Genomic DNA, 23712 nt, shown 5'->3' on the forward strand with positions numbered 1-23712 from the left:
CTTTGCTTCTCCTCTCCTTCCTGCTGCAGAACGGAGCGGCCGCCGTCCCATAGCCCGGAGGGACTGCAACGCTGTGATTGGCTAGTGACTGGCCAATGGTGTGGGTCGCGGGCATAGAGTTATAATAAAAGTATATATAAATGATATCCCCTTTATGTTTTTTATTTTATTTCTTTATTTCTTCTATTTTCTACGTTTAGCTTTTTAATTATTTCACAAGATTTTACATCCGCCCCTCCCCAAGAACAATCTACATGAATTTAAAAGATATATATATATTTCTTTCTAAACAATATTATTGCATGAATGAATACCAAAAATCCAAGAAATTCCATACATTTCGGAAACAATTCGTTTAAGAAGAAGTGAAAATATAGCAGATCTACAAGCTCTCAACGCGTCACATCGTAGTCGATCTGCTATTTTTGCTCATTTGATTTGGGTCCTGGGCAAACCCGTCATGTTATTATAGTTTATGTACTACATAGGCTATAGCAAAATCATACGCATCAGTTTCATGGTATAATTGGATTGGGTGTGACAAGATCATAAATATATTAGGTGTTAGAGATTCATCAATCTCGAATCGGGAGTTTAAAGGAATCTCTGTTGTAAAATAAATATAAAAACTTCCCAACAAACGATAGATATAACAAAAGATATTATTTAAGACAGGGGTCTTCAACGTTTTCAGGCCGGGGACCCCCAAACTGATGGGGAGATGGAGCAGGGACCCCCTACCACCTCGTAGGGTGGGGGGGTCGGGCTACGACATATTTTTTATTTTAAACAAGTACAAGTTACAGCGAGCAGGGTGGGCCGTACCGTTACCATTTCTAAACATACTACTTATTAACTGAGAACCAATGTCAATAATATCAACAATCTGTCAATTGCATAGTAATCATGTATTCAAGCTATTCAAAATGGATAGAATCATGATTTATTTTTTAACATAAATGTGGAAAATGGCAAAAAAAAACTTTGAAATCTTTTTTTTTTTTTTTTAAGCAATAATTTCGCGGACCCCCTGCAGTACCTCCGCGGACCCCCTAGGGGTCGCGGACCCCCTGTTGAAGACCCCTGATTTAAGATTATAAATTGTGCACAACGTTGCCATCTCGCGTCATCGGATGCCAGCCAATCAGAGTGCGGCCATATCCACCCGGGCTATGGGATCTGGAAACTCCCGTGGAAGAAATCCGAAAGGATGTGACGCCAAAAACACTGCCGTTCATTCAAATTCAACTTCCTTCTCCTCTAAATAATGAATTCCCCTCATCATTTTTATATTTCAAATATTTCTGTGGTTATTATGGGCCAATGAAGACTTGTGAAGCTGGCCAAGCCACGAACACACCGATGCTGAGAAATTGTTGGTGTAGGGTAGGCTATTATTTTCCAAAACAAAAAACATAACTGGAAATGTATGTGGCAGTACACGTGGATGTCCACCATGTGACGCCGTGAAGCTTCTAAACGATGCATTATTGTATTCCATAATTTACATGTATTTAGTTTGTACTTTAAGGTAATATTTTATTATTATTTTCTTTCTTTAGAAGGACCAGATAATTGACTATTCAGAATACAAGAGTACAATTATTGATTGAATAGTTAGTTAAAAAAAATGTAAATGGTGCATTATAGCACCTTTTTTTTCCAAGGCGCTTTACAATCAATCTGCATTACATTCACCCATTCACACATACATATGCATACACAGATGGCGGAGGAAACCATGCAAGGCACCAACCTGCTCATTGGGAGCAATTAGGGTTCAGTGGGCACTTTGAGACTTAACTGAGGGAGACTGGAATAGAACCGGTTCCCAAGTGGTCACCTTACTGTACCTCCTGAGCCACTGTCGCACCAACACGCAATACAACATGCATACTGAATGAAAGGTTGTCTTCAAGTCAGCATACAGTACACACACATAAGAACAAATCAACAGGGACAACAAGAGCGATTGCTAACAATCTCCATACCAGAAGGGCAGACCTTCACAGCACATACCAGTGTAGTTTGAACACATCTTTGCCTTTTTTATATAATTTAGATAAATGCTCTTCAGCTATTGTTCATGAAGAACAAAGAATTCTACTTCCATTACAAGGATGTCCCAGAAAGAGGGGGGTTGATTGTAGAATGCATTAACATAGCACTTTCTCCAAGTGTTTTTTTTCACTTGCTTGGATTGGAAAGCCAGATGGTTATGGTAACACTCCCCATCTGGTCTTCTCTGTAGATTAAAACAATCGCCAAGAGTCATCTGCGAATGCTGCTAGCTTGACCCAAGTCTGCATGTCAGATCAGCTGTCAATTAAGTTATTGCGACTCTAGTTCACATTTACTATGAAAACCTGCAGCTCATGTGTGTCAGTCAGTCACACCTCATGTCACGCTCCATACAGTACATGGCAAAGACAGAATTAATTTGCAAGTGTGACTCGCGCCACAGCAACCACAGTTGCAAATGAATTCTGTCCTTCTCCCTTTTAAGCCCATATATGGAGATCCCTGATGTCATCAATATTAAGCCAACATTTGGGAATGCCAACACATGGACATATAGTGTCAGTCTCATGATAACCATGCAGTGTGGTTGTGGCGATCCCTGATCTGATGTCAACAATATTAAGCGATTGAATATATACTTCATATCCATAACTTGCAGCTAGTAGTCAGTCTTTCACTAGAGTTCACTAGAATTATGGCCGACATGGTCAGACAAAATATGAGGCCTTCTTCGGTCCAGTCCAGCACCTCTTAAACCACAGGTAATTTATTTTATATTTGTAATGTATATATCATTTTCATATGTTAAAGTCAAAAGGCTTTAATATGAGCTTTGCACTGCTGACATAAATCAAGTCATCCAGTCTCCTCCACTTCCCAAATTGCAACTTAAAAAATCTGATTTTCACATCCAATGGTGTAAAAAAAAAAAAAGGGACCATTAAATCTCATAACCTTTGGAGCAGGATCCAGTGTGCACTTTATTGCTTTTGGATTCTGACCTATGCCTGGCACCTGTACTGAGTGGATGTGCATACTTTATTCTTTGTTTCTGCCACATGTATATTGTACTCCACTGGCTCCTCCCATTCAACATTCCCCGCCCCAGCCTGTAGGAGAACATGCAACGACAAAGGCCACAGTCCCCACAATGGATGGGACGATATGAACATTTCATGTCACAATTATTGTGACAAAAGAAATTGCGATTTACGATTTATTATCGTGATAATCAAAATAGCCCCAACTTCCATTATCCTGAGGCGGAACATTTGCCAAAAAATAGCAGATCTACAAGCTCACAACGCGACACAAGAGATTTGGTAGAAGAGTGAAAAAAAGACAGAGGATAATTTCACGATAAATGTAAATCTCCACAATATGATTATTGTTGAGTGTTTTTTTTTTATCACGATAATAACGATTGTCATCCTATCCCTAGTCCCCGCCAAGATTCCCATCCCCAAACACGGTCAATTGTGTCCGCATAGACACTCGGCCTAAGCACCTTATTTTTTGCATTCTTGAAGTAGTATATTTTGTAGTCTTGAACTCTTGAAGTGTAAATAAAACATGTCAGAAACCGACCGAAGCAAATATATCATCTATTTCATCGTGGCTGCCGCCAGAGAGAGAGTCCAGAGGTGCGATTTTAGACAAAGTTGCATTTTTACTGGCTCTCTCAGCCTCAACGTTTTGGTCCACTTGTGTTCTCTTAGCAGGCTTTTCAGACACCGGCAACTCTGTCCTCTTGCCGCGGCTTTCACACGGACTGCTTTCAGCGCGGAGGACCCTGGCCGTCTTGTGGAGGCTGAATCTTTCCCGGAGACACAGAAAGCGAGTTCTAGGGTAGGCTCTCCTCCGGAGCGCAGACACAGACAGGAAGCCGCTGGGGACAGTTCCCGTGGGAGAAGAGGCCCAGCAGGCTTCCTGTTTGAAGCTCCTCAACTTCCTCTGGACACTGAGGTCAGGACAAATGAAACCAAAGCAGTGTTAATTTCGTCTATTAAAACTATGACGAAAAATGTTCCTCGACTACCTTTTTTCCCTGACAAGAACAAAATAAAAACCACGCTATGATGACTAAAACTAGGACTAAATATATTGACAATTTCGTCGACAAATAAAAATTAGACTAAAATATTAGGGAGGGACTATTGGAGAAGAGATTTGGAAGAACTAAAAGACAAGTCATTTTATGTTTGGTTGCGCTTGGGTGTTGCACTCTGAAAATAGCAGATCTACATGCTCACAACGCGTCACACTGCAACGCCAAAAAAACAAAAAAAAAACAAAATAAAATAAAACTAGACTGAAAGTAAAACATTTCAGGTGACTAAAATATGACTAAAACTAAACAGAATTGAATTCAAAATAATATGACTAAAACTAAATCAAACTTTGCTGTCAAAATTAACACTAAATGAGAGAGTTAGATTAAAGGGATATTTCACTTTCAATTTTTTTTTTGTCATTTTATCGTCTAATCAGGCTTTTGGAAACACCCAGGACAGTTTTTGAATTTCTTCATTCAGTATTTAGATAAATTGATATTCATTTCCCCCAATGTTCCCCCTTCCAGGACCTTCCTACACAAACCCATTATAACTTCAAACCATGATTGATTCAATGAAAACAAATCCTTTTTTCTGCTGACTCCTGACACGCTTCAAATACGTGAGCAGGCTGTGTTTTCTCGATAACATTTTTCATTGATTTCTAATACTATTAATCTTTTGGGGAAATTAAAATGATTAAATACAATAAAATATTATAAAAAATAAGTGGAAAAAGTTATTGAAAAAAAAACGGCCTGCTTACATATTCGTAGGGTGTCAGGAGTCACCAGAAAAAAGGACAGTTGTTTTAACTGAATCTATCATGGTTAAAATGGAGTTTGAAGTTATAATGGGTTAGGGTTAGGGTTAGTGTATAGGAAGGTCCTGGAAGGGGGGAATGGGGGGGGAATGAATATCAAATATCTAAATACTGAATGAAGAAATTCAAAAACTGTTCTGGGTGTTCCCAAAAGTCTGATTAGACGATAAAATGACAAAAATAAAATTGAAAGTGAAATATCCCTTTAATAAGTGAGGTGAGGACAAATGAAAGCCTGTAAATTAAAGCCTGACTTTGTCACAGAAAGGTAGCAAAGAATTACCGATCTACAGCATCTACAAGCCCAAGACGTGTCACATTGTGACACATTTTGAACTTGTAGATCCGCAACTCTTTTATTAGAATCTTGAAAAGTAACAGTTTTGGACATATGAGGTTTCCACCCGACAGCGACGACATATAGACTGATTTCTCAAAGAGGCAACCATAACTGCGGTGTCAAGCAGCACCTATGTGTGTGTAAGGATGGGACCAGAATCCTTATTATCGTTTATTGTCATGCACTGAGATCAATTCACCTTTTATTTGCCAAGCTGCATATCTGGTACCATTTAAACCCTCTTGGTTCACTCTTTACCCAATCCCTTTGCCAAAAACTAGTCAATCCACGAGCTCACAACACGCCGCAACGCGTTGTGAGCTTGTAGATCTGCCATTTTTTGGCAATTGTTCCGCCCTAGTATAATGGATTTTGGTTAATTTGACTATCGCGGTAATATCATAAATCGCACTGTTTTACGATATTCACACCACACTTTTCCTTACTTGAAACCTGCCGTTTCCAGGTGTTTCATCTTACGACACTTCAGCTGGACGAAGGACAGAAGGCGTGCCTCCTGTCTCAAGCGGTGGGACCTGCACCAGGAGATCATGCTCTCCAGACCGCCCGCCAGGTCAGTGAAGGAGGCTGCTACCTTCACCTGTCTGTGGAACATCTCCTTCTGCCTGACATCCCGTGTAGAAGAGTCATCCTGTTCGCTAGACTCCTACAAGACATGAACATGGAGTAGTAGATGATAGAACCATTAGACCGGACGACATAACGTGTGAGGATGTTGATCATTCTTACATTTTTATCCCACAATTTTCCCCCACCAATTGCCTAAGTTGTAATGCCTTGTTTTCACTTGCTTGGATTGGAACGCCAGATGGGCATGGTAACACCTGTTACCTGGGCGCTGCTCTCCCTCTGCCAACCTGGGGAGACCCCCGAACTGAGCTCATGCTGCCTTCAGTGCACGAGGAGTGACCGGGCCGCTTCTTTTTTTTTTTTTATAATTTTTATCCCACAATTTTGTAACCCATTTTTCACCCAGTGCCAATTGCCTATGTAATCCTGGGCTCTGCTCTCCCTCTGCCAACCTGGGGAGGCAACGGACTGACCTCATGCTTCCTTCTATGCATGAGGAGTCCAAGTTGCTTCTTTTCACCTGACAGTGGAGATTTCCCTGGTTTGGACGTAGCGCGTGGAAGGAACACGTTATTCCAACCAGTTCCTTTCCCCTCCATCAGGCGCCCCGGCTGGCCAGGGGGAGGCATTATTGAGACCAGGATTACGTGCATGTTTTTGTGAGGGTATCAACCCTAGGAGACACGGGGAGAACATGCAAACTCCACACAGAAAGGCCCTATCGCCAACCCCACCTAGGGTGTGGGCGCTGATGACGCGGAGGAGGAACACGCCGCCAGTGCCCACAGCGTCCCCCGGCGGGAATCGAACCCAGGACCTTCTAGCTGTGAGGCGAAGCGCTAACCACTGCGCCACCGTGCCTCCGCCAGGCCGCTTCTTATCACATGACAGGGGGGAGTTTCCCCGGCTGGACGTAGCGCGTGGAAGGAACACGTTATTCCAACGGAACCACACTGGCAGCCAAATCCAGCCTGAATCAGATCTGTGCCACATCCAGATTGGAATCTGATTTGTTCCATGTGACCATTTAAACCAATCGGATTCCGATATGGATGTAGCACAGATGTGATTCAGGCTGGATTTGGCTGCCAGTGTAAATGGGGCCATAGCGATCAGGATTACTGCATGTTTTTGTGAGGGTACCTAACCTAGGGGACCCGAGGAGAACATGCAAACTCAACACATAAAGGCCCTTTCACCAACCCCACCTAGGGTGTGGGCGCTGATGACGCAGAGGAGAACACGTCCCAATCGCCCACAGCGATGTGAGGATGCTGATGATACATTATTGTGAAATAATTCATAATAACCTATTGACCAAAATGACCAAGTGATCATATATTTATTTGTCTCACGTACCTCTGTAAAGTCCTTGAAGACCTTGAGTAAAGCCTTTTTTTCTTGAATGACATCAAAGATTCGCTCTGTGAAAGAGTCAGTGTATTAATTAGTTAGTATGTTAATTTAATGCATCTTAGCTTGGTCTTTGTCAATGGAATCTGATACATTTTCTTATTTATGTCTGTACGTCCCCTATCAGTCTATACGGTTCTCCAAATAAAAGGGATGTATTTGTGTAGCAGTAAAATACTGACGACCGCATGGCTGCAAATCAGATAAAGTAGCACATTGTGAGCAGATGTATGTATTTTTTTCCTTTCTGAGCATGATGATCTGGGTAAATGACAGGCACCCTGTGGCCGGTGGTGAGTTGATAAGTTCTTGAATGATGTTGAGAGTAGCAGTAGTGAGTTAAAATGGTATTTCCCCAGATTGACTGTATATGTATGTACTGTATATGGCCGCGGACCCCCATCTGAAAATGCTTTGTGCCAGGGAAGCACCAGAAGAGAAGATTTATGTTACAAAAAAATTAGAATAATTCGAAAATGTTCAAACATTATTATTATTATTATTGTTTATTTATTTTCACGTTGTGCCCTGCTGTGACCTTGTACATCCGCTATTTTTAATCAGCCAACAAACATGGATAAAGAGGTTAGAATGATTGTGATGCTGATGCTAATACGCATTGTTATTTCATCATTTGTCTTCTAAAACCTAAGGTTTTTATCATCAGTGGTTCTCAAACTTGTTCATGTCAAGGACCCCCAAAATAACATGTATTTGGCTGCAGATTCCTCTCTCAAATCATGTTGTTCCAGGGACCCCCCAGAAGCAAATATTTGAGTTACAAATGTTTGCTTTTAAAAAGATATATTAAAAGATTTGCAAAAGATGTCACAGTTTAAACAAAAATAAATATAGCAGATCTACAAGCTTGCAGCACGGCACCGAGTGCACCAAGTCTGAGCTTGTATATCTGCTATTTTTTCAATAGCTACAGTATAAAATAATTCCAGGTCTTAATGGGTCAACTAGTTTAGCTGGTAACTGGTAGAGTCGCCGGAAAGAAACTCCCACAGATTTTTATTCTTGTATTTGTTATTGTAAGTCGCTTTGCATTAAAAGCGTCTGCTAAATGCCTAAACTGTAAACTGCAAACTGTTTTACCGAGAATAAGGTTAGAAATAATTTAAGGGTTATGCATATCTTTCTGAGGTTAAGATTAGGAATAGGGTTAGGTTTTGGCACCGTTTTACTGAGGTTAAGGTTAGGAATAAGGTTAGGTTTAACCGTTTTAGGCATAGTTTACAGAGGTATATAAGGATATTAAGGATCTCAATGGAAAATAACAAATAAGCCTTGCTTTACCCGAGTTTCCTTTTAGTTGACATCGTATCAGTGAACTGTACCGTCATGAAACTGTACCTTTTCCTATCCAAAACTTCTAATAAATACCTCAGTCAATCAATCAAAAGGCATAAACCATCAGCCCAGGCCAGTTTCTTTCTGGCGACTCTTCTGGTATTCATTTAGCTGGGGATAAAGAACAGAATATATATACTACACACCTCTTTTCACAGCGACCCCTATGTCCTGTTCTTCCTGGCGCTTCCTCCTCATCCCGTCTTCCTTCTCCTTTGCCATCTTCAGCATCACTTTGTTCTTCCTGATCTGCATCCAGCCCGGGGCGGCCGGCTCAGCCAACAGGGAGGAGGTCTCTTCCGAGGGTCCCAGGAACTGCACCACGTCCCCCGGGAGGCGGTAGTCCCTGAGGTAGGGCATGGGACGAGCCCGGGACACCTCTCTGAGGAGAGGCAGGATCTGCGTGTAGAGAGGAGCCAGGCTGGACAGGATGCCCCGGAAAAACACCCTGATTTTGGGAGGGGGGAGACAAGGTTGCGCGAAGTCTGACTATTAGTAATACCCGATTTACATTAGTTTGTGCATCATGTCATTGTGCATTGAAAGCAGCAGATCTACAACCTCACAGCGCGTTCAGTTCAGTGAGGTTTGAATGAATATGGAGAATATTATGCAAGCATGCGAGAAATCTAAAACAAAATCATTATGTTTATGTGTATATTTATGAATTGGCCAAAACTGTGAATAGACAATTAAAATGTATTGACGCCAACATGGATTTATGGGTATCCTTGTATGTACTCCACCAGTGTTAAAGTGCCTTTCAGGCGGTGTAAAGTGCCTTTCAGGTGCCTCTCATTATCAATAAGAGGCGGGCGATTATTTGGGACGCGCGGAGAAGTTGAGTGGAGAAGCGAGCGGGCACGATCCTGTGAAATTCTCGCACCGGTGCTCGTTCATGCATGCTCTCACCGGCGGCAACAGCTGGATTGTGGTAGTTTTCGTAAATATCGCCCGGCGTTTACTCGCGGAAAAATTGTGTTCTGGTCTCCACCGCGGCAACGATCCCCGCTGATCCAAACGAGAACACCTGTGTCAACCGCCGTCCGTCAGAAAGGCACTTAATATGTGCAGAAAGGACTCACCACAGACGGCTGAGCATGCTGGTTATCACTACATTCAGGATAATGAACTCCTGCCACTTCAGAGTCTGCTTGGACAGGCTGGAGGTCATGCAGGTTAAGGGAAAACCCACTCAGTTTGGCCAATAATTATTATTTGACTTCATCAGTGTCGGCAATTATGCAGCTGATGAGTCCTGATCTCTAAAAGAATAAAAGTCTGCACAGCAATGAGAGGCAATGCTTCCTACAAATGTTTTTACTTTTGGACTTTTATTCTTTAGAACCTTCACTCTGTGCCCAGCATCAGCCATGAACTGGAGGTGAACGAGTCCAGATCTTCAACCCCTTTCAACCTGAGTAAATGGTTACTCGACAACCGAACCCGTGACAGTCTAATAGTCTAGTGCAGGGGTCCTCAATAGGCGGACCGCGGTCCATGACAGGACCGCGGCACACCGCGGTCCATGATCGGACTGTGGCACACCTCTTTGCGGTCCCTGGACAATTCTCCAACAAATCTCTGTTCTCTGTTGTATCATGCGCTTTGAATGTGTGGACTGATTGTGTGTGTGTACACACACATGCTCACAAGACACACCCCTGCCGATCTGCAAGCTCACAAAGCATTGCAGATGCAACACATCCTGCTTGTAGGTCAATGGTGTTCCTTCCCTGCGTTGTACACCGAACGACCGAAGCATTAGGCAGGAATGCACTGCAGCGAAAGAGGCTGAGACAGCCGCAAGCGATACACACAGCATTTAAGATTAAAACAACATCAAATGTAACCTATGTGATGCAAAACATCCAGCCGCGATCGTCCAATATATGCATTGTACCGTCTAAATGAACAAATAAAGTAAAGTAAAGGAAGGCTCTGCTACAGTGAGTCATAGTGAAAGAGAGTCAAAGCTTTTGGACCATGATGGTGCTTTCGTTAGAAGGAAAGGATACATGAAGGCTCTGCTACAGTGGGTCATGGTGCAGCTCATGAGTCGGGCGGCTCCCAGAACTTTGAGACAAAGCCACTCCAGCATGGGCTGACTGGGGACGTCACACTCTGTACCCTTCAGGCTCAGCTCTCTGGAAACAAAACACCATTGCAGGCAAAAGGACGCAGAAATACAGGAAGCTTATATAAAAATGTGTGAGTAGTCTTAAGACACAGTAAAAGTCAATGATAAAGTATAATACTACACATGCATGTCCATTGACACAGAAACCACATTTATGTTATGATGTTTTCAAATAGTCTGCAGAAGATCAAAAGAGAAATTAAAGTTCTAGCTGAAATCATGTGCTTGCCTGCTCTTTGAAGTAGGGATGCAAATTATCGATTCATTTATTCATTGAAAGTTGACCATCTTGTTGATCGAATAATAGATTAATTGATAAGCTGTGTTTTTTTTAGAACCAAGAGGAAAATTCTTGTCAAAAACCAAAAACATTTTTTTTTTAAATAAAATAAAACGATTAATTATAATCGTTTAATTTAATCGATTCATTTCTTAACGGCAATTAATCGATTTTAGATTTTGTTGACATCCCTAGGTAAAGTGCTACCCTCCAAATTGTTGTGTTTATTTATTTTTTGGTTGGACTATTAACATTAGGGATTTGCATCATAGGCTAAAAAGAAAAATAGCAGATCTACAAGCTCGCAGCGCGGCACCGAGTGCCGCGCTGCGAGCTTGTAGATCTGCTATTTTTGAAAAACCGTGAAAATGTGTGCAAGTCTATGAATATCTTTGACCCGATCTTTGACCCGACTTCTAAATCCTTCTTCTAAATCATGTTGTTCTCAAACTTTTTCATGTCAAGGACCCCCAAAATTACAGGTATTTGGCCGCGGACCCCCATCTCAAAATATGTTGTTCCAGGGACCACCCAGAAGCAAATATTTGAGTTACAAATGTTCGCTTTTAAATAGATATATTCAAAGACTAGCAAAGACAAATCATGATTTTTCAAAAATAGCAGATCTACAAGCTCGCAGCGCGGCACTCGGTGCCGCGCTGTGAGCTTGTATATCTGCTATTTTTCAATTGTTAAAGCGGTCAATAACCCTAGGCCTAAATGGGTTAACACAAGGGAGGGATATATACTGCGGTTAGTTAACTGCATGAGTATACAGTCTGACTACGCCAGGCTAGTGCAGTGCATCCAACTGCACAGCAACAGAGCCTTTTATGAAATGAATGTAACCAAGTAATCATAATCCAACACCTTATTGAACAGTAGATGGTTACCTTTGGAATTTAGTTGGACACAGATCCATCAGATCCTGAAGGGCAGCATCCAGCTTCATGTCCTTCAACCTGTTGATGCATTGCTCAACCTGACAGAGACATGATGATACTACGTTAAGGCAAACGCACGCACGCACGCACGCACGCTATTTTAACCCTATTTTAAATGAACAACTTGAACCCTCACATCCCTATTCTGAGGAGAACTTTGGCCAAAATAGTAGATCTAGAAGCTCTCAACGCCTTGCATTGAAGCTTGTAGATTGGCTATTTTTGGCAAGTAGTTTTGGTGTAGAGGTAAAAAAGCAGACCTAGTACAGAGTGAAAGGTCAAATTTACCCGGTGTCAATGATTTAAGTGGTTAAATATCTGGAAAAGCAAAACCCTGCTTCATCTCTCTCAGGGGGTCCTTGGCCTGAAAACATTGAAGACCCCTGGTTTACGGGGCAGTGATTCTTTGATTGATTGATTGAGATGGACATAACAAATGGCAAGCAAAAAAGCAAAAACATTCATCACAGTTACTGTATAAAACCCTATATGTGTACAGGGTAGGGGAAACAAGGGGGTGGACTAAGGTAAGGCTGGTGCTTACTTCTCGCCTGTCTATAGGAGAAGTGATATCTACCTCCGCCTCGGGCCTCCTGAAAGGTGAGTTTTCAGGGCAGTTCTGAAGGAGGCCAGCAAGCTACATTTGACACCTTTTTAGAAGACCGGAAGCATTATTTTGAATTTTTATTTTGCATTTATTTGAACCATTCTCTCGCAGGATGTGGCACCAGTAACCGTAGGACGTTCTCAAGATCTGCCGCCAGGGATTTAGTGTACCATTTTGGATCTAGTCGCTTAATTTATATTATGATGGTGGATCTTTCCATCTAAATCTACAATCTTCGGTTCAATAATAATAATACCTAATAATAATAATAATAATAATAACAGACACACAGACGGTTCGGTTGTATGACTGGAGTCTGACCTGCTTTATTGCTCTGAAGGTCCTGTTCCTCCCGCTGCTGTAGTGGAGAACATACAGCAGTTCGTAGAGCAGGCGTACCTCGGTCTGGAGAACCTGGCTCCTTAGCAGCATGAGGACTTTGTCATTTTCCAGCAGGAGCCTGTCAACATTTTCATCTGGTAAAAACACCCAGTTGTCAGTCAGCATGTGAACAGATAGGAATGCGACAAAAACTGTAAAAAAAATGTTTAAATCATGTACACTTCACATTATTTCAGACCATTTTCCAGATTCTATAATTTGGAAGAAATGGCCAATTTAACAGTGAGGTGACGGTGCCACTGCCTACATTGAATGTTTAGCTATCCTGCCTAGTACCTACCCTGTCCCTGGCTGTATGCTGTGAAAACAGTCCCATGTGGGTTTGTAAGCACTAACCCACTAACTAGACCAGACTCAGAGTAGTAAATACAAGTCTGGGTACTCAGACTGTCACAGCAGTGATCATACAGTGGCCATTACATCATACCTGCATCATAACAGTGATCACTGATCACTAAGGACATTTAAGTGATATAGTGATAAAGTGATATATAGAGGTAAATATTGGACTTTTACTCTACTACAATTATTTGAAGACTTTAGTTACTTTGTAGATTTTGATTATTATTATTATAAAACATGCATTAACCACTTCAGCCCAATGTGCCCCAATATCCATTTTGGCCATTTGAAAATAGCAGTTGCAATGTGAGCTTATAGATCAGCAATATTGTTATAGATTTGAAATTGGACATTCTGCATAATAACTTTACTTTTTTATGTCAATACTGTTGTTACTTTTACTCAAGTACATTTTGAATTCTGGACTTTTACATTGCAGTATTGATACTTTTACTTGAGTAAAACATTTGAATACCTAGTAGCACTAATGTGTACCCACTAACTACCCAGACAGAGGAAAGTAAATGTACTTAGTTACTTTATACCACTGTACCTGTAGCAGCACTGATGTGGAACCTGACAGAGGAAACAGCTCCAGGAAACACAATATTGACTTTATTCCAGGGTTCTGCTGCCATGCTGCTGCTTCTAACTTCGCTTCACCAGGCTTTCCAACAACACCACCCGTAGGAAGCCTGGATTCTATTGTGAATCAACCAGTGGGATCCGGTCTAAAGCCCGCCTACTGTATCCAGTTATTTGCACGCACACATACACGCAATAAACGTTTCCGTATCCGGCATAGACCCAGACCGGATTCGGAAACTTGCAAAACAACTTGATCCCAGTCTACTCCTCCTCCACTGAAGACATGCGGAACCATCGCAGCCGGGATGGTGTTTTTTACTGGTGTTTCAGTCCGAGTGTGGGGAAAGGGTGCGTTCGGAAATGCGCACCGGACTGCGCGGGCGTTTATCGTGGGCTTAAATAAATATAACGATTGCATTCACCACGGCTTCGTAACTCGCGGCCACTCGCGCCTGCGGCGCTCGGGGGCGAAGAGCAGGACCAAGGTCCGCTGGCCTTCGCGCCGCTTGCAATGTCGTGGACAATAAAACGAGCGCACCCTTTCATACACTCTGACTGAATCACCAGTAAAAAACACTCTCTCCATCGCAGCCAGCCAGAGGAGAAGCTAACGGCTGCAGCCTGCGGGAAGTCTGCAGACGTGGGTCTGCAGACCAGACCCGCGTCTGCAGACCCCATACTACTTGACTTTACTGCCCCCTAGTGATTCGAGAAGCTAACCGCTGCAGCCTGCGGGAAGTCTGCACCGCACCCGGGTCTGCAGACCTGCAGACCCGCGTCTGCAGACCCGGTGCAGACCCCATACTACTTAGTGACTTGGACAGGGCGTCGTGGGGCGACGGTGAGATTCGATCTAGTGATCTCTGGCACTCAAGTCGGCGACGCTATCCATTCAGCCATCAATGCTGATGTTTATCGTGGGCTTGCCCAGGCCGTAACATTCACCACGGCTTCGTAACTCGCGCGGCGCTCCGCCGGCCGCGCGGCCCTGGCCCGCTCTTCGCGGCCACTCGCGCCTGCGGCGCTCGGGGGCGAAGAGCAGGACCAAGGTCCGCTGGCCTTCGCGCCGCTTGCAATGTCGTGGACAATCGAGCGGCTCCGCCTGGCTGCCACTGGGAGCAGTAGAGAGGTTGACCTGGGTCTGCAGTGCTGGGTCTGCAAACAGGTCTGCAGACTCGCAGACGCCAGGTCTGCAGACTCGCAGACGCCTTCCCGCAGGCTGCAGCCGTTACTACTTGAGCCAGAGCGGTGCGTGTGCAAACGTCACGATCTCACGCAGCCTATCACAGCGGCGTATGCGTAAACGTCATGAACTCAGATAGCCTATCAGATCAGTCACGATGTTTTTAAAGGTACAGTACAGCCACAATGAGTGGAGGAGAACATGCCGCGACGGAGGACAACTTTCAGGAGGTAAACATAAAACATTCACAACATTAGTCAACAGTAGTAAACAGTAGTAGTACATACATGTTCAAGTCATATAAATGCATGTGATTAAAATCATTAGCTTTCAAATCACATTTGAGTCTGTCCTTCTATTTGATTTCATAGAGATGTACCGTTTCAAGTCTTCATACTTTAGTGCTCTTTTCCTGAAAATGTCCTGCAAATGCATTTTTTGGTAGCCAGATAAGTCGCCCTCTTTCAAAGTCGCCCCCAAACTCGTTTCCCAACGGGTCTGTGGCCTTAAGCTAGATGCAGAATAGACTAAAATCAAATATTTGCTTCTGGGGGTCCTTGGTGGAACAAAATATTTTGTGATGGGGTCCGTAGCCAAATACATATAATTCTGGGGGTCCTTCACATGACAAAGTTTGAGAAACACTGATGGCAACATGGGTTTTTTTCAGAAAATTATTATGATTTAGAGACATTTGTAGAATGTGCCCATTTTTTTTCTCACAGGTTTCATTCCCTGTTTTGCCTTTCCTGGAGCGCATTTTTTCAGAAACCCGCAAATGGCAAGAAACCACTCCATTCCCACTGAAAAGCAGAATCCACCTTCATAGCTAGATTTAAACTTTGAAGTCAGTGAAGGTCATAAAAATAGCATAAATAGCTGATCTACAAGCTGTGTGTGTGTGTGTGTGTGTGTGTGTGTGTGTGTGTGTGTGTGTGTGTGTGTGTGTGTGTGTGTGTGTGTGTGTGTGACTGTGTGTGTGTGTGTGTGTGTGTGTGTGTGTGTGTGTGTGTGTGTGTGCGCCATCATGTGACTATGTTGTTGTTGTTGTTGTTGTAGTAGTACATGCATGCATACTTTTCTTGTTGATGTTTTGTGTCATTTAGCATTGACTTCCATTTCGTTTGTTGTAAATGTGCTCTGTTAATAAAGATTGATTTGATACAAACAGTGGTGCTCCTCATCGACACTGGGTCCGAGGACCTCCCCTGGGGGGGGCCCAGGGTTACGGGGGTCCTTGAGGGGGTTCAAACCAAGGGGGTCCCAGCAAAATGATCAGTTTATCCTGTTTTACTCTATACTTATAGGTAACTGGTTAGCGTCGCCGGAAAGAAACAAGCGGAGATTGTTATTCTTGTATTTGTTTTACTGAGAATAAGGATAGACATAACTTTAGGATTACGCATATCTTTCTGAGGTTAAGATTAGGAATAGGGTTATGGTTTGGCACCGTTTTACTGAGGTTAAGGTTAGGAATAAGGTTAGGTTTAACCGTTTAGGCATAGTTTACAGAGGTATATAAGGATACTAAGGATCTCAATGGAAAATAACAAATAAGCCTTGCCTTACCCGAGTTTCCTTTTAGTTGACACTGTATCAGTGAACTGTACTGTCACAGGAAACTACCTTTTCCTATCCAAAACTTCTAATAAATACCTCAATCAAACAAACCATCAGCCAAGGCGAATTCTGGTATTCTTTGAATATAGGCTATGCCTAGAACGCTATTTTTGATTTAACTACATATTGAATATCAATGTCGGGTGGAAACCTCTTACGTTTAAAACTGTTACTTAATCAAAAATAGGATATCTACAAGCTCGAAACGCATCGCTTTGCACAGCGTTTTGAGCTTGTAGATCTGCGATTATTATTATTATTTTTTGTTTAATACTTTTATGTGACCCAGTAGTATGATCAAGTATGGGCGTTCATTTCCACAAAAAACTCGAAAGCTTCACATTTGGAGATCTTTTATGAAGGTCATTGGCACAAAATAAATGTATCTAAATTTGGGGGTCCTTGATGAAAATGCTTGAGAACCACACTGACATAAAAACAATTGTGAGTGAGAGTGCTTGTTGAAACATGTCTTTCCTGTCTGATCCCATCCGTCTCCTCAGGATAAAGTAACGGTTCCTTTTGGGAGCAAACGGCTGGAGGCAGCGCTGAGTGTCCCGGCGGCTGCCCAGCGCGGCGGCGCGCACGTGGCCGTCATCCTCACGCACGGCGCCGGAGGAGACATGAACTTCAGACAGCTGGTGTCTCTGGCACGCGCTCTGGCCCGCAGTGGAATCATCTGTCTGAGGTTCACCTGCAAAGGAGGTCAGCTTGGCTACAGGGTGAAGGCCTATCGCGCCGTGTGGGTAGGCATCGTCCTGAAAAGAATATGTAGCTAAGTCCTAAAAACCCCACGACAAAAATCCACTCGTCTTTGATAATTCGCCCTCCTGGCCCCCAAACTGTGGAATAAACTTCCTGTCGCGCTTACAGACCTGCCAACCCGTACGCATTTTGCGTACTAAGTACGCATTTTAAGTGTCAATACGCAGGTACGCTATTTCCCCTCATTGCTACGCAAATTGAGGAACCGGAGCCGGTTCCATCATATTTTCATGACCGGTTCCTATAACGGTTCCATGAGCGTTCATTTGGCCCGGCTGTGTGCATTTCAAGCGACTGTGGTGACGTCTCGCTACATGTGTGTGAGCGAGGTGGATACGCCCACTCAAAGCAGAGTCTACGACAGCAGTGGCAGGCTGATCCAGGATCAGAATGCTAGTATCCTTCGAGACAGACGGAGCTAACCTTAGCGCAGCAGCAAAACTACTCACGATTGTGGTTGCACTTTACAAGAGAGGAAAAAACGAATGCAAAGTGATCGAAATGCAGTGCTATCCTTCCCTGCAAATGTGCAGTCTCCTAAACTCTGTACCAGTGACTGCAGCTGCCGCTTGGCGTTTCACTTTCTTCACTAGCCTAGCAGCTAGCTGCTAACCACGTAGCGCAATGTCCAATGCACTCGGCTTGTACTTCATTCATGGTGTTGCTGACGGACGCGACGTTTGCGCTTTCACGCTGGTAGCAGCTGGGATGATGATGACAACTGACAAGACTAGCCGATCTACAAGCTCACAGCACGTTGCGTGCGACGCGTAGTGAGCTTGTAGATACTAGATCGGCTATTCATTGTTAAATAACCATGTATTCTCCACTATTTGAAAGTCCACCCTTAAAAAACATTAAAGGTGAACAAGTTATTTATCACCTGTGAATATATGAAGACATTAATGGTTTGTTAACAATGAGTAGCCTGTATCCTCTATGAATGAATATACAGACTAGACGGTATGTGATCTATACACAATGTAGGCCTATATATCAATTAATGAATGCAATAGAAACCTACATGAGTTGAATACTTTCAACTTCATGCAAATCATGCTCAGAAAGGTGGTTTTATTTAGGCTGCTCAATCAACAATGTTTAACAAAGACACAGGTAAATATTTAAAGGTAAATAGCCTACCTGACAATCTAAAGCTATTTTGCTATTTGAATAACATGATTATGTTGATGTATGTTCATTCATTAAGTCACTGGTGAGACTGTTTTGCTAGTCTATTGTTAACTAACTCTGAGCAAGTGCAGTTAGTATATTTTATTAAAGATTTGTCAACAATATTGCCAAAGCAACATTACTGTATTGCCTGGTAATACTAGCCTACTTTTTCTCCAGACCAAATGGCATTTTTATTTAAAAGGTTGTTCTAACATCTTGCCTCCTCCTATTAGTGTAAGTCAAGACAAGACATGCAATGTGCTACATTTGTGGTGTGAAATTTTGTTAACATAACTGTAAAGGTCCCACCCAAAAAGGTGCATGGAACCCCCCAAAATATACGCTGTTTTGTGCGGGAAAACAACAAAAATTGCACCGCGGGCGCTGCGCGGGCGCTGCGGGCGCCGCGCGGGCACTTCGTGCCCGCGCATGAGTACTCAAAATAATTTGGCAGGTCTGCGCTTAGAACAGCAGACTCACTCCCTAGCTTCCGCCGTGGGCTGAAGACTCGCCTCTTCAGACTCCACCTTAGCCCATAGCACTTACTGTAGCACTTGCCTATCCTCACATGACCATATTTTACATGTAAGCTAGTTAGTTTTTACTGAATAGGTGCTTGGTCTACCTACGTGTATGTCCAGTAATAACATCTAACGTGTTGCATGCTTTGATAATGGCAATCCATAACTTTTTTCCTCATGCATTCATTTTACTGATGAATATATTATTATTAAACAACAACACCTTCTTATTCCCCTATGAGATACAATAATCCATCACACAGAAATAAGACAGGAGAGTGATCAGAGTGAGAATGGAATGTTTTACTATGGAGAGAGAGTATTCAAGACAAAGGTACAACAGAATAATCAATGGTTCGTGCTCTCTCTGACAAATTATGTTTTGACGTGAGTATAAGTATGGTCATTTGGTCAGTCAGTATGACGTTTCAACAGTTCATAGGATATGTTTCTTGTCCATGAATGACAAGACAAAGAGTCCATATACAGTAGGTTACTGGGGGGAAGAGATGTCCTTCTGGATGACACCAGATGTCCCAAGCTGAGACCTTGTGTGTGTACTGTACATGACATTATATGACACAGTCACTGTTAGGGTCAGGTGGTCATCAATATGTATTGATAAAAAGATGATATGAACCATAACAAAATACCTATCATTTACTTCCAGGAATACCTGAAATCGCTAGATGAGTACACCATAAGGCACATTTTCCTTGGAGGTAAGCAATTAATTCGATATGAGTGGATATAACTCTTGCAATAAGAGCTATGTCCTATGTCAAGTGGTTCTCAACCTTTTCAGGCCACAACCCCGAAAATAATCATATTTGACCCCCACCCCCACCCACCCTGACGAGCATTGTTTGACACTTCATCAGTGTATTTTGGATTCATGTCAATTTGTGTTTTCAGATATTTAACCACGTGAACTGTCAATACTTAATAAACTTGGCCTTTTAAACTGTACTTAATCTGCTCTTTTTCCCATCTACACTAAAGTTTGTTGCCGAAAATAGCCGATCTACAAGCTCAAGCGTAGATCTGCTATTTTCGACTAAAGTTCTCAGAATATGAACGTGAGGGTTCAAGTGGTTAACATAAAAAAAGAGAAAAAAAGTTTATACCACAAAGATTTGCTGGACCCCCTAGGGGTCCGGACCCCCTGTTGAAGACCCCTGTTCTAGATTCATTGTGCAAATTTCGATTTTTATAGCATACAGCTCATGAAAACACAATTAAATCGTTAATCGCGATTTATTTGAGTGACAATTAATCGTCATGTAAAATGTCATAATCGTGGCAGCCCTATGTGTGTCACCATCCAGGCAGGTCCATGGGCTCTCGTGCTGCTGTTGCTCTGGCCAGACAGTTGAGCGAGCAGTCAGAGGACTCGGTGCAGGGCGTGGTCTGTCTGTCCTTCCCCCTGCACCCCCCTGGACAGACGCACAGCCATCACCAGCGGAGCGAGGACCTCCGAGAGCTGCCCCCACAGATGCCTGTTCTGTTTATGTCAGGCACCAAGGACACCATGTGTGACAGGGTACTGATCTGTTTACAGGGGTTAAAGTTCTCAGTCCTGGGGACTGAGATCAGTGCAGATCTGCAAGAAAATAAATAAGGGAGAGGTGTAGCGATGATAAACGCTAGATTTATATACCTTTAATACCTACACTATATGCATAATCTGTGTATAGTTCGTCTGGTCTGCTGGGGAAATTGGACCACAGGGGCATTTCTGCCCATACGCTATAGATCTCCAAACTAAAAAGCAGTTATAATTTCAAGATATGAGTATTTGAATTGGCCAGACTAGCAATCGAATACAACATCATTATCATTATCATTAACTATCACTATCAGAACTTCAGAAGATACTTCTATAAAATTAAGCATGGATTGGCGCACATGTGAAGGCAGTTCAGAAATTCAGGGAAACACCCCAAATATTGGTGTGCGCTGCGTGCGCCATGTTTCTATCATATATTGGGACATGGTCTGAAAATATATATATTTATATATATTTTCTTTTTAATGAATAATGAATAATCCAAGTAGTCGAAATGTGGAGTCTATATGTGATAGAGTAAGTGACAGACGTCTTAGCCTGGGCACAAAGAGTTAGAGATCCACAGAGCCGTGATGTTAATAGACCCTGTGTTTGGTTTTATCTACTTGTGCCTCTGCTCTCCTCTTTGACGGCATGTTCCTTCCTCTGCTCTCCCTCTACCCCCTGTACTGTAGGACCTCTTTGACCGCATAGTGAAGGACTTGAAGGCTGCAGCAGATGTGTGTTGGCTGGACGGAGGCAGCCATGGCCTCGCAGTGAAGGGGAGGACAGAGGAATGTGTGATGGATCAAGTGAACTCGCAAGTCGTTGCCTGGATTACGAAGCAAACATCCTCCTAGTTTCTGTATGCGAATTTATTGCAGAGACGGAGATCTCCTTCTTATCTTTTTCTCTAGTTCCCTGCCAGGTATTTCAGGTGTTTTTTTGGAGGACGGTCGTGCGCGTGCACAGTGCCTTGTGTGTTCTCCGTTTAATTGTGGTCATTTCTACACCCTTGGTGTGTGTCAGCGTGCAGTGGTTTTGTTTCCCTGTTAAAAGTCATGCGGGCGGGGCCATTTTCCCCTCTCCAAACCTAGGGCATCTTCTTCTGCAGTTGAATAGGACCAGATGGGGAACGAATGTTTTGTTTCTGGGTTATTTAGTCTCCTAGAACCTATTAGCAACGGTAGCTTGATCGAATGATAGAGAACAGCGATCTTAACACACTGATTAAAAAATAAACGCTAAGACGGAGATCTCCTTCTTTGGCAGAACCTATTAACCATAATTCATAAACCCATGGCAGAAAATGTGTTAATACTGTATCTATATTGTGTGAAATAAATTGTTCTTTTTGTCTTTTTAAGCATTTGATCATTATTATGAGCAATTCATATGATGTACGACACATGAGACATTCTTAGCTTGTGGAAACACAACCTGCTGGTAGTACTAATAATAGAGACTAGAAGTTCGCGGCCGCTGCGCGGCCGCTCACATCTAGAAATCGCGCCCTAACGGGCGCTCATATTAAAAAAAAAAAAAAAAAAAAAGTTAAAGTTGTACTATGTAACTTTTTTTATAAAACAAATCTTAAAATTCTCCTAACTATTAAATCACAAAAGTTTTAGAAGATCCGCGCCGTGAATTTCAGCCTGTAAAGCCTTCTCTGTATGTAAACTGAGATCCTTGCCGTGGACCGGATCTCGCGCCAAAATTGCGTCATCACACTACCGGCCAATCACAGCGAGGGTTATACAACTGCCGGCCAATCACAGCGCATCTTGAAGTGGGGTCGCTATGGCAGCCATATTTGTTGTCGCCCGTTTGTACCATCCCTTCTCTAGGTAATTTCGCCTACCAGGCAGGGTGAAGGAGTCCGTATCTCTGGAATTACTGAACGCACAGGAACAAGGGACCCCTTAAAAGATAGATCTCAGCGAGGTGGAGGCAGACGCGGGGGTCTGAAGGTACGAAAAACGTCCGAAAGACGCGGACGCGACCGCGGTTTGCTATAGGGCTAATGACCACTAGTTGGGCATCTTACACAGTATGGCTTTAAAAAAAAAAAAAAAAAAAGTTGATGGTCAGCAAGGAACATGCGTTGTTGATTTTTGTATTATGTTTTTGAGACAATTGAACAACTGCTGAACGTGGAGTTGCAGATGCAAGACATTGGGACATACAGACATACAGACATACATACACACGACCCCATTCTGATTAGGTTGTGAGATGGGACGATATGAAAATGTCATGTCACGATTATTGTGAGCAAAGAAGGTGATTTACGTTATTCAATAATCAAAATACCCCCAACATCCATTATCTTGGGGTGGAACATTTGCCCAAAAAATAGCAGATCTACAAGCTCAACGCGGCACGTTGTGAGCTTGTAGATCTGCTATTTTTGGCAAAGAGATTTGGTAGAGTGAGAAAAAAAAGACGTACGTTATTTCCAGGTCCATCTTACCAATTAGAGGGTTTAAATGTTACCGGATATGCAGCTCAGCAAATAAAAGGTGAATTGATGGTAACAGGTCTCTTAGCCTTCCTGGCCGGGTAAGGGTCTATTTGGTTACATTTTACACTCAAAGTCACAGACCGTAAGGGTAGCCTCAAATCCAGACTGATTCGCTAAATGTGTTAGCCTGACACTCAGCCTGAATTGACATTTCGTAACACAATTTTAAAGGGGTGTGGCTAGCGATACAGGGTCTGTATAACCAGGCAATAAATTTGTCTTCTTCTCATAGCAGTCACAATCAGTCTGGATCTCAAGCTACCGTAAGGGTCCATTTGGTTCCATTTGTGCCCTCTCTGAGTTACAGACCCATAAGCGTGAGAGTCCATTTGCTTCCTAATCCTAACGATCAATCATTTATCAACTCCTGGTGGTCCCTGATCAGAAGATATCTGAGAACCACAGAAGTGGCCCAGTTTGTTTTTGATTATTATGATTATTATGCACGGCTGACAAAGGACAACATTCAGGA

General features: G+C 42.8%; 2 protein-coding genes across 2 annotated transcripts; one reads left to right on the forward strand and one right to left on the reverse strand.

Moving 5' to 3' along the window:
* Positions 1-3102: 3102 nt before the first annotated feature.
* LOC308307301 (nucleolus and neural progenitor protein-like) lies at positions 3103-13988 on the reverse strand. Its single transcript, XM_080752487.1, has 9 exons — positions 13868-13988; positions 12892-13046; positions 11913-12001; positions 10618-10746; positions 9685-9762; positions 8746-9047; positions 7190-7254; positions 5686-5906; positions 3103-3982 (listed from the first exon to the last, which is right to left on the reverse strand). Exons 1-9 carry the CDS (start codon positions 13950-13952, stop codon positions 3598-3600), a joined length of 1509 nt encoding a protein of 502 aa, XP_080608613.1. The 5' UTR covers positions 13953-13988; the 3' UTR covers positions 3103-3597.
* Positions 13989-17061: 3073 nt separating this feature from the next.
* tex30 (testis expressed 30) lies at positions 17062-21946 on the forward strand (the record flags this gene model as incomplete). Its single annotated transcript, XM_080753510.1, has 5 exons — positions 17062-17067; positions 17209-17451; positions 19838-19889; positions 20496-20710; positions 21412-21946. 5 exons carry the CDS (start codon positions 17062-17064, stop codon positions 21574-21576), a joined length of 681 nt encoding a protein of 226 aa, XP_080609636.1. The 3' UTR covers positions 21577-21946.
* Between the last annotated feature and the right edge of the window lie 1766 nt (positions 21947-23712).

This window comes from Nannobrachium achirus (assembly GCF_963921795.1).
Source record: "Nannobrachium achirus genome assembly, chromosome: 22".
Taxonomy (NCBI): domain Eukaryota; kingdom Metazoa; phylum Chordata; class Actinopteri; order Myctophiformes; family Myctophidae; genus Nannobrachium; species Nannobrachium achirus.

Coding starts and splice junctions, on each gene's coding strand:
- LOC308307301 (XM_080752487.1), bottom strand. CDS start 13,952: ATGGCAGCAGAACCCTGGAATAAAGTCAATATTGTGTTTCCTGGAGCT. Junction 13,047..13,867: donor CCACATCAGTGCTGCTACAG/GTACAGTGGTAT, acceptor TGTTTTTACCAG/ATGAAAATGTTGACAGGCTC. Junction 9,048..9,684: donor AGCATGCTCAGCCGTCTGTG/GTGAGTCCTTTC, acceptor TCCCAAAATCAG/GGTGTTTTTCCGGGGCATCC.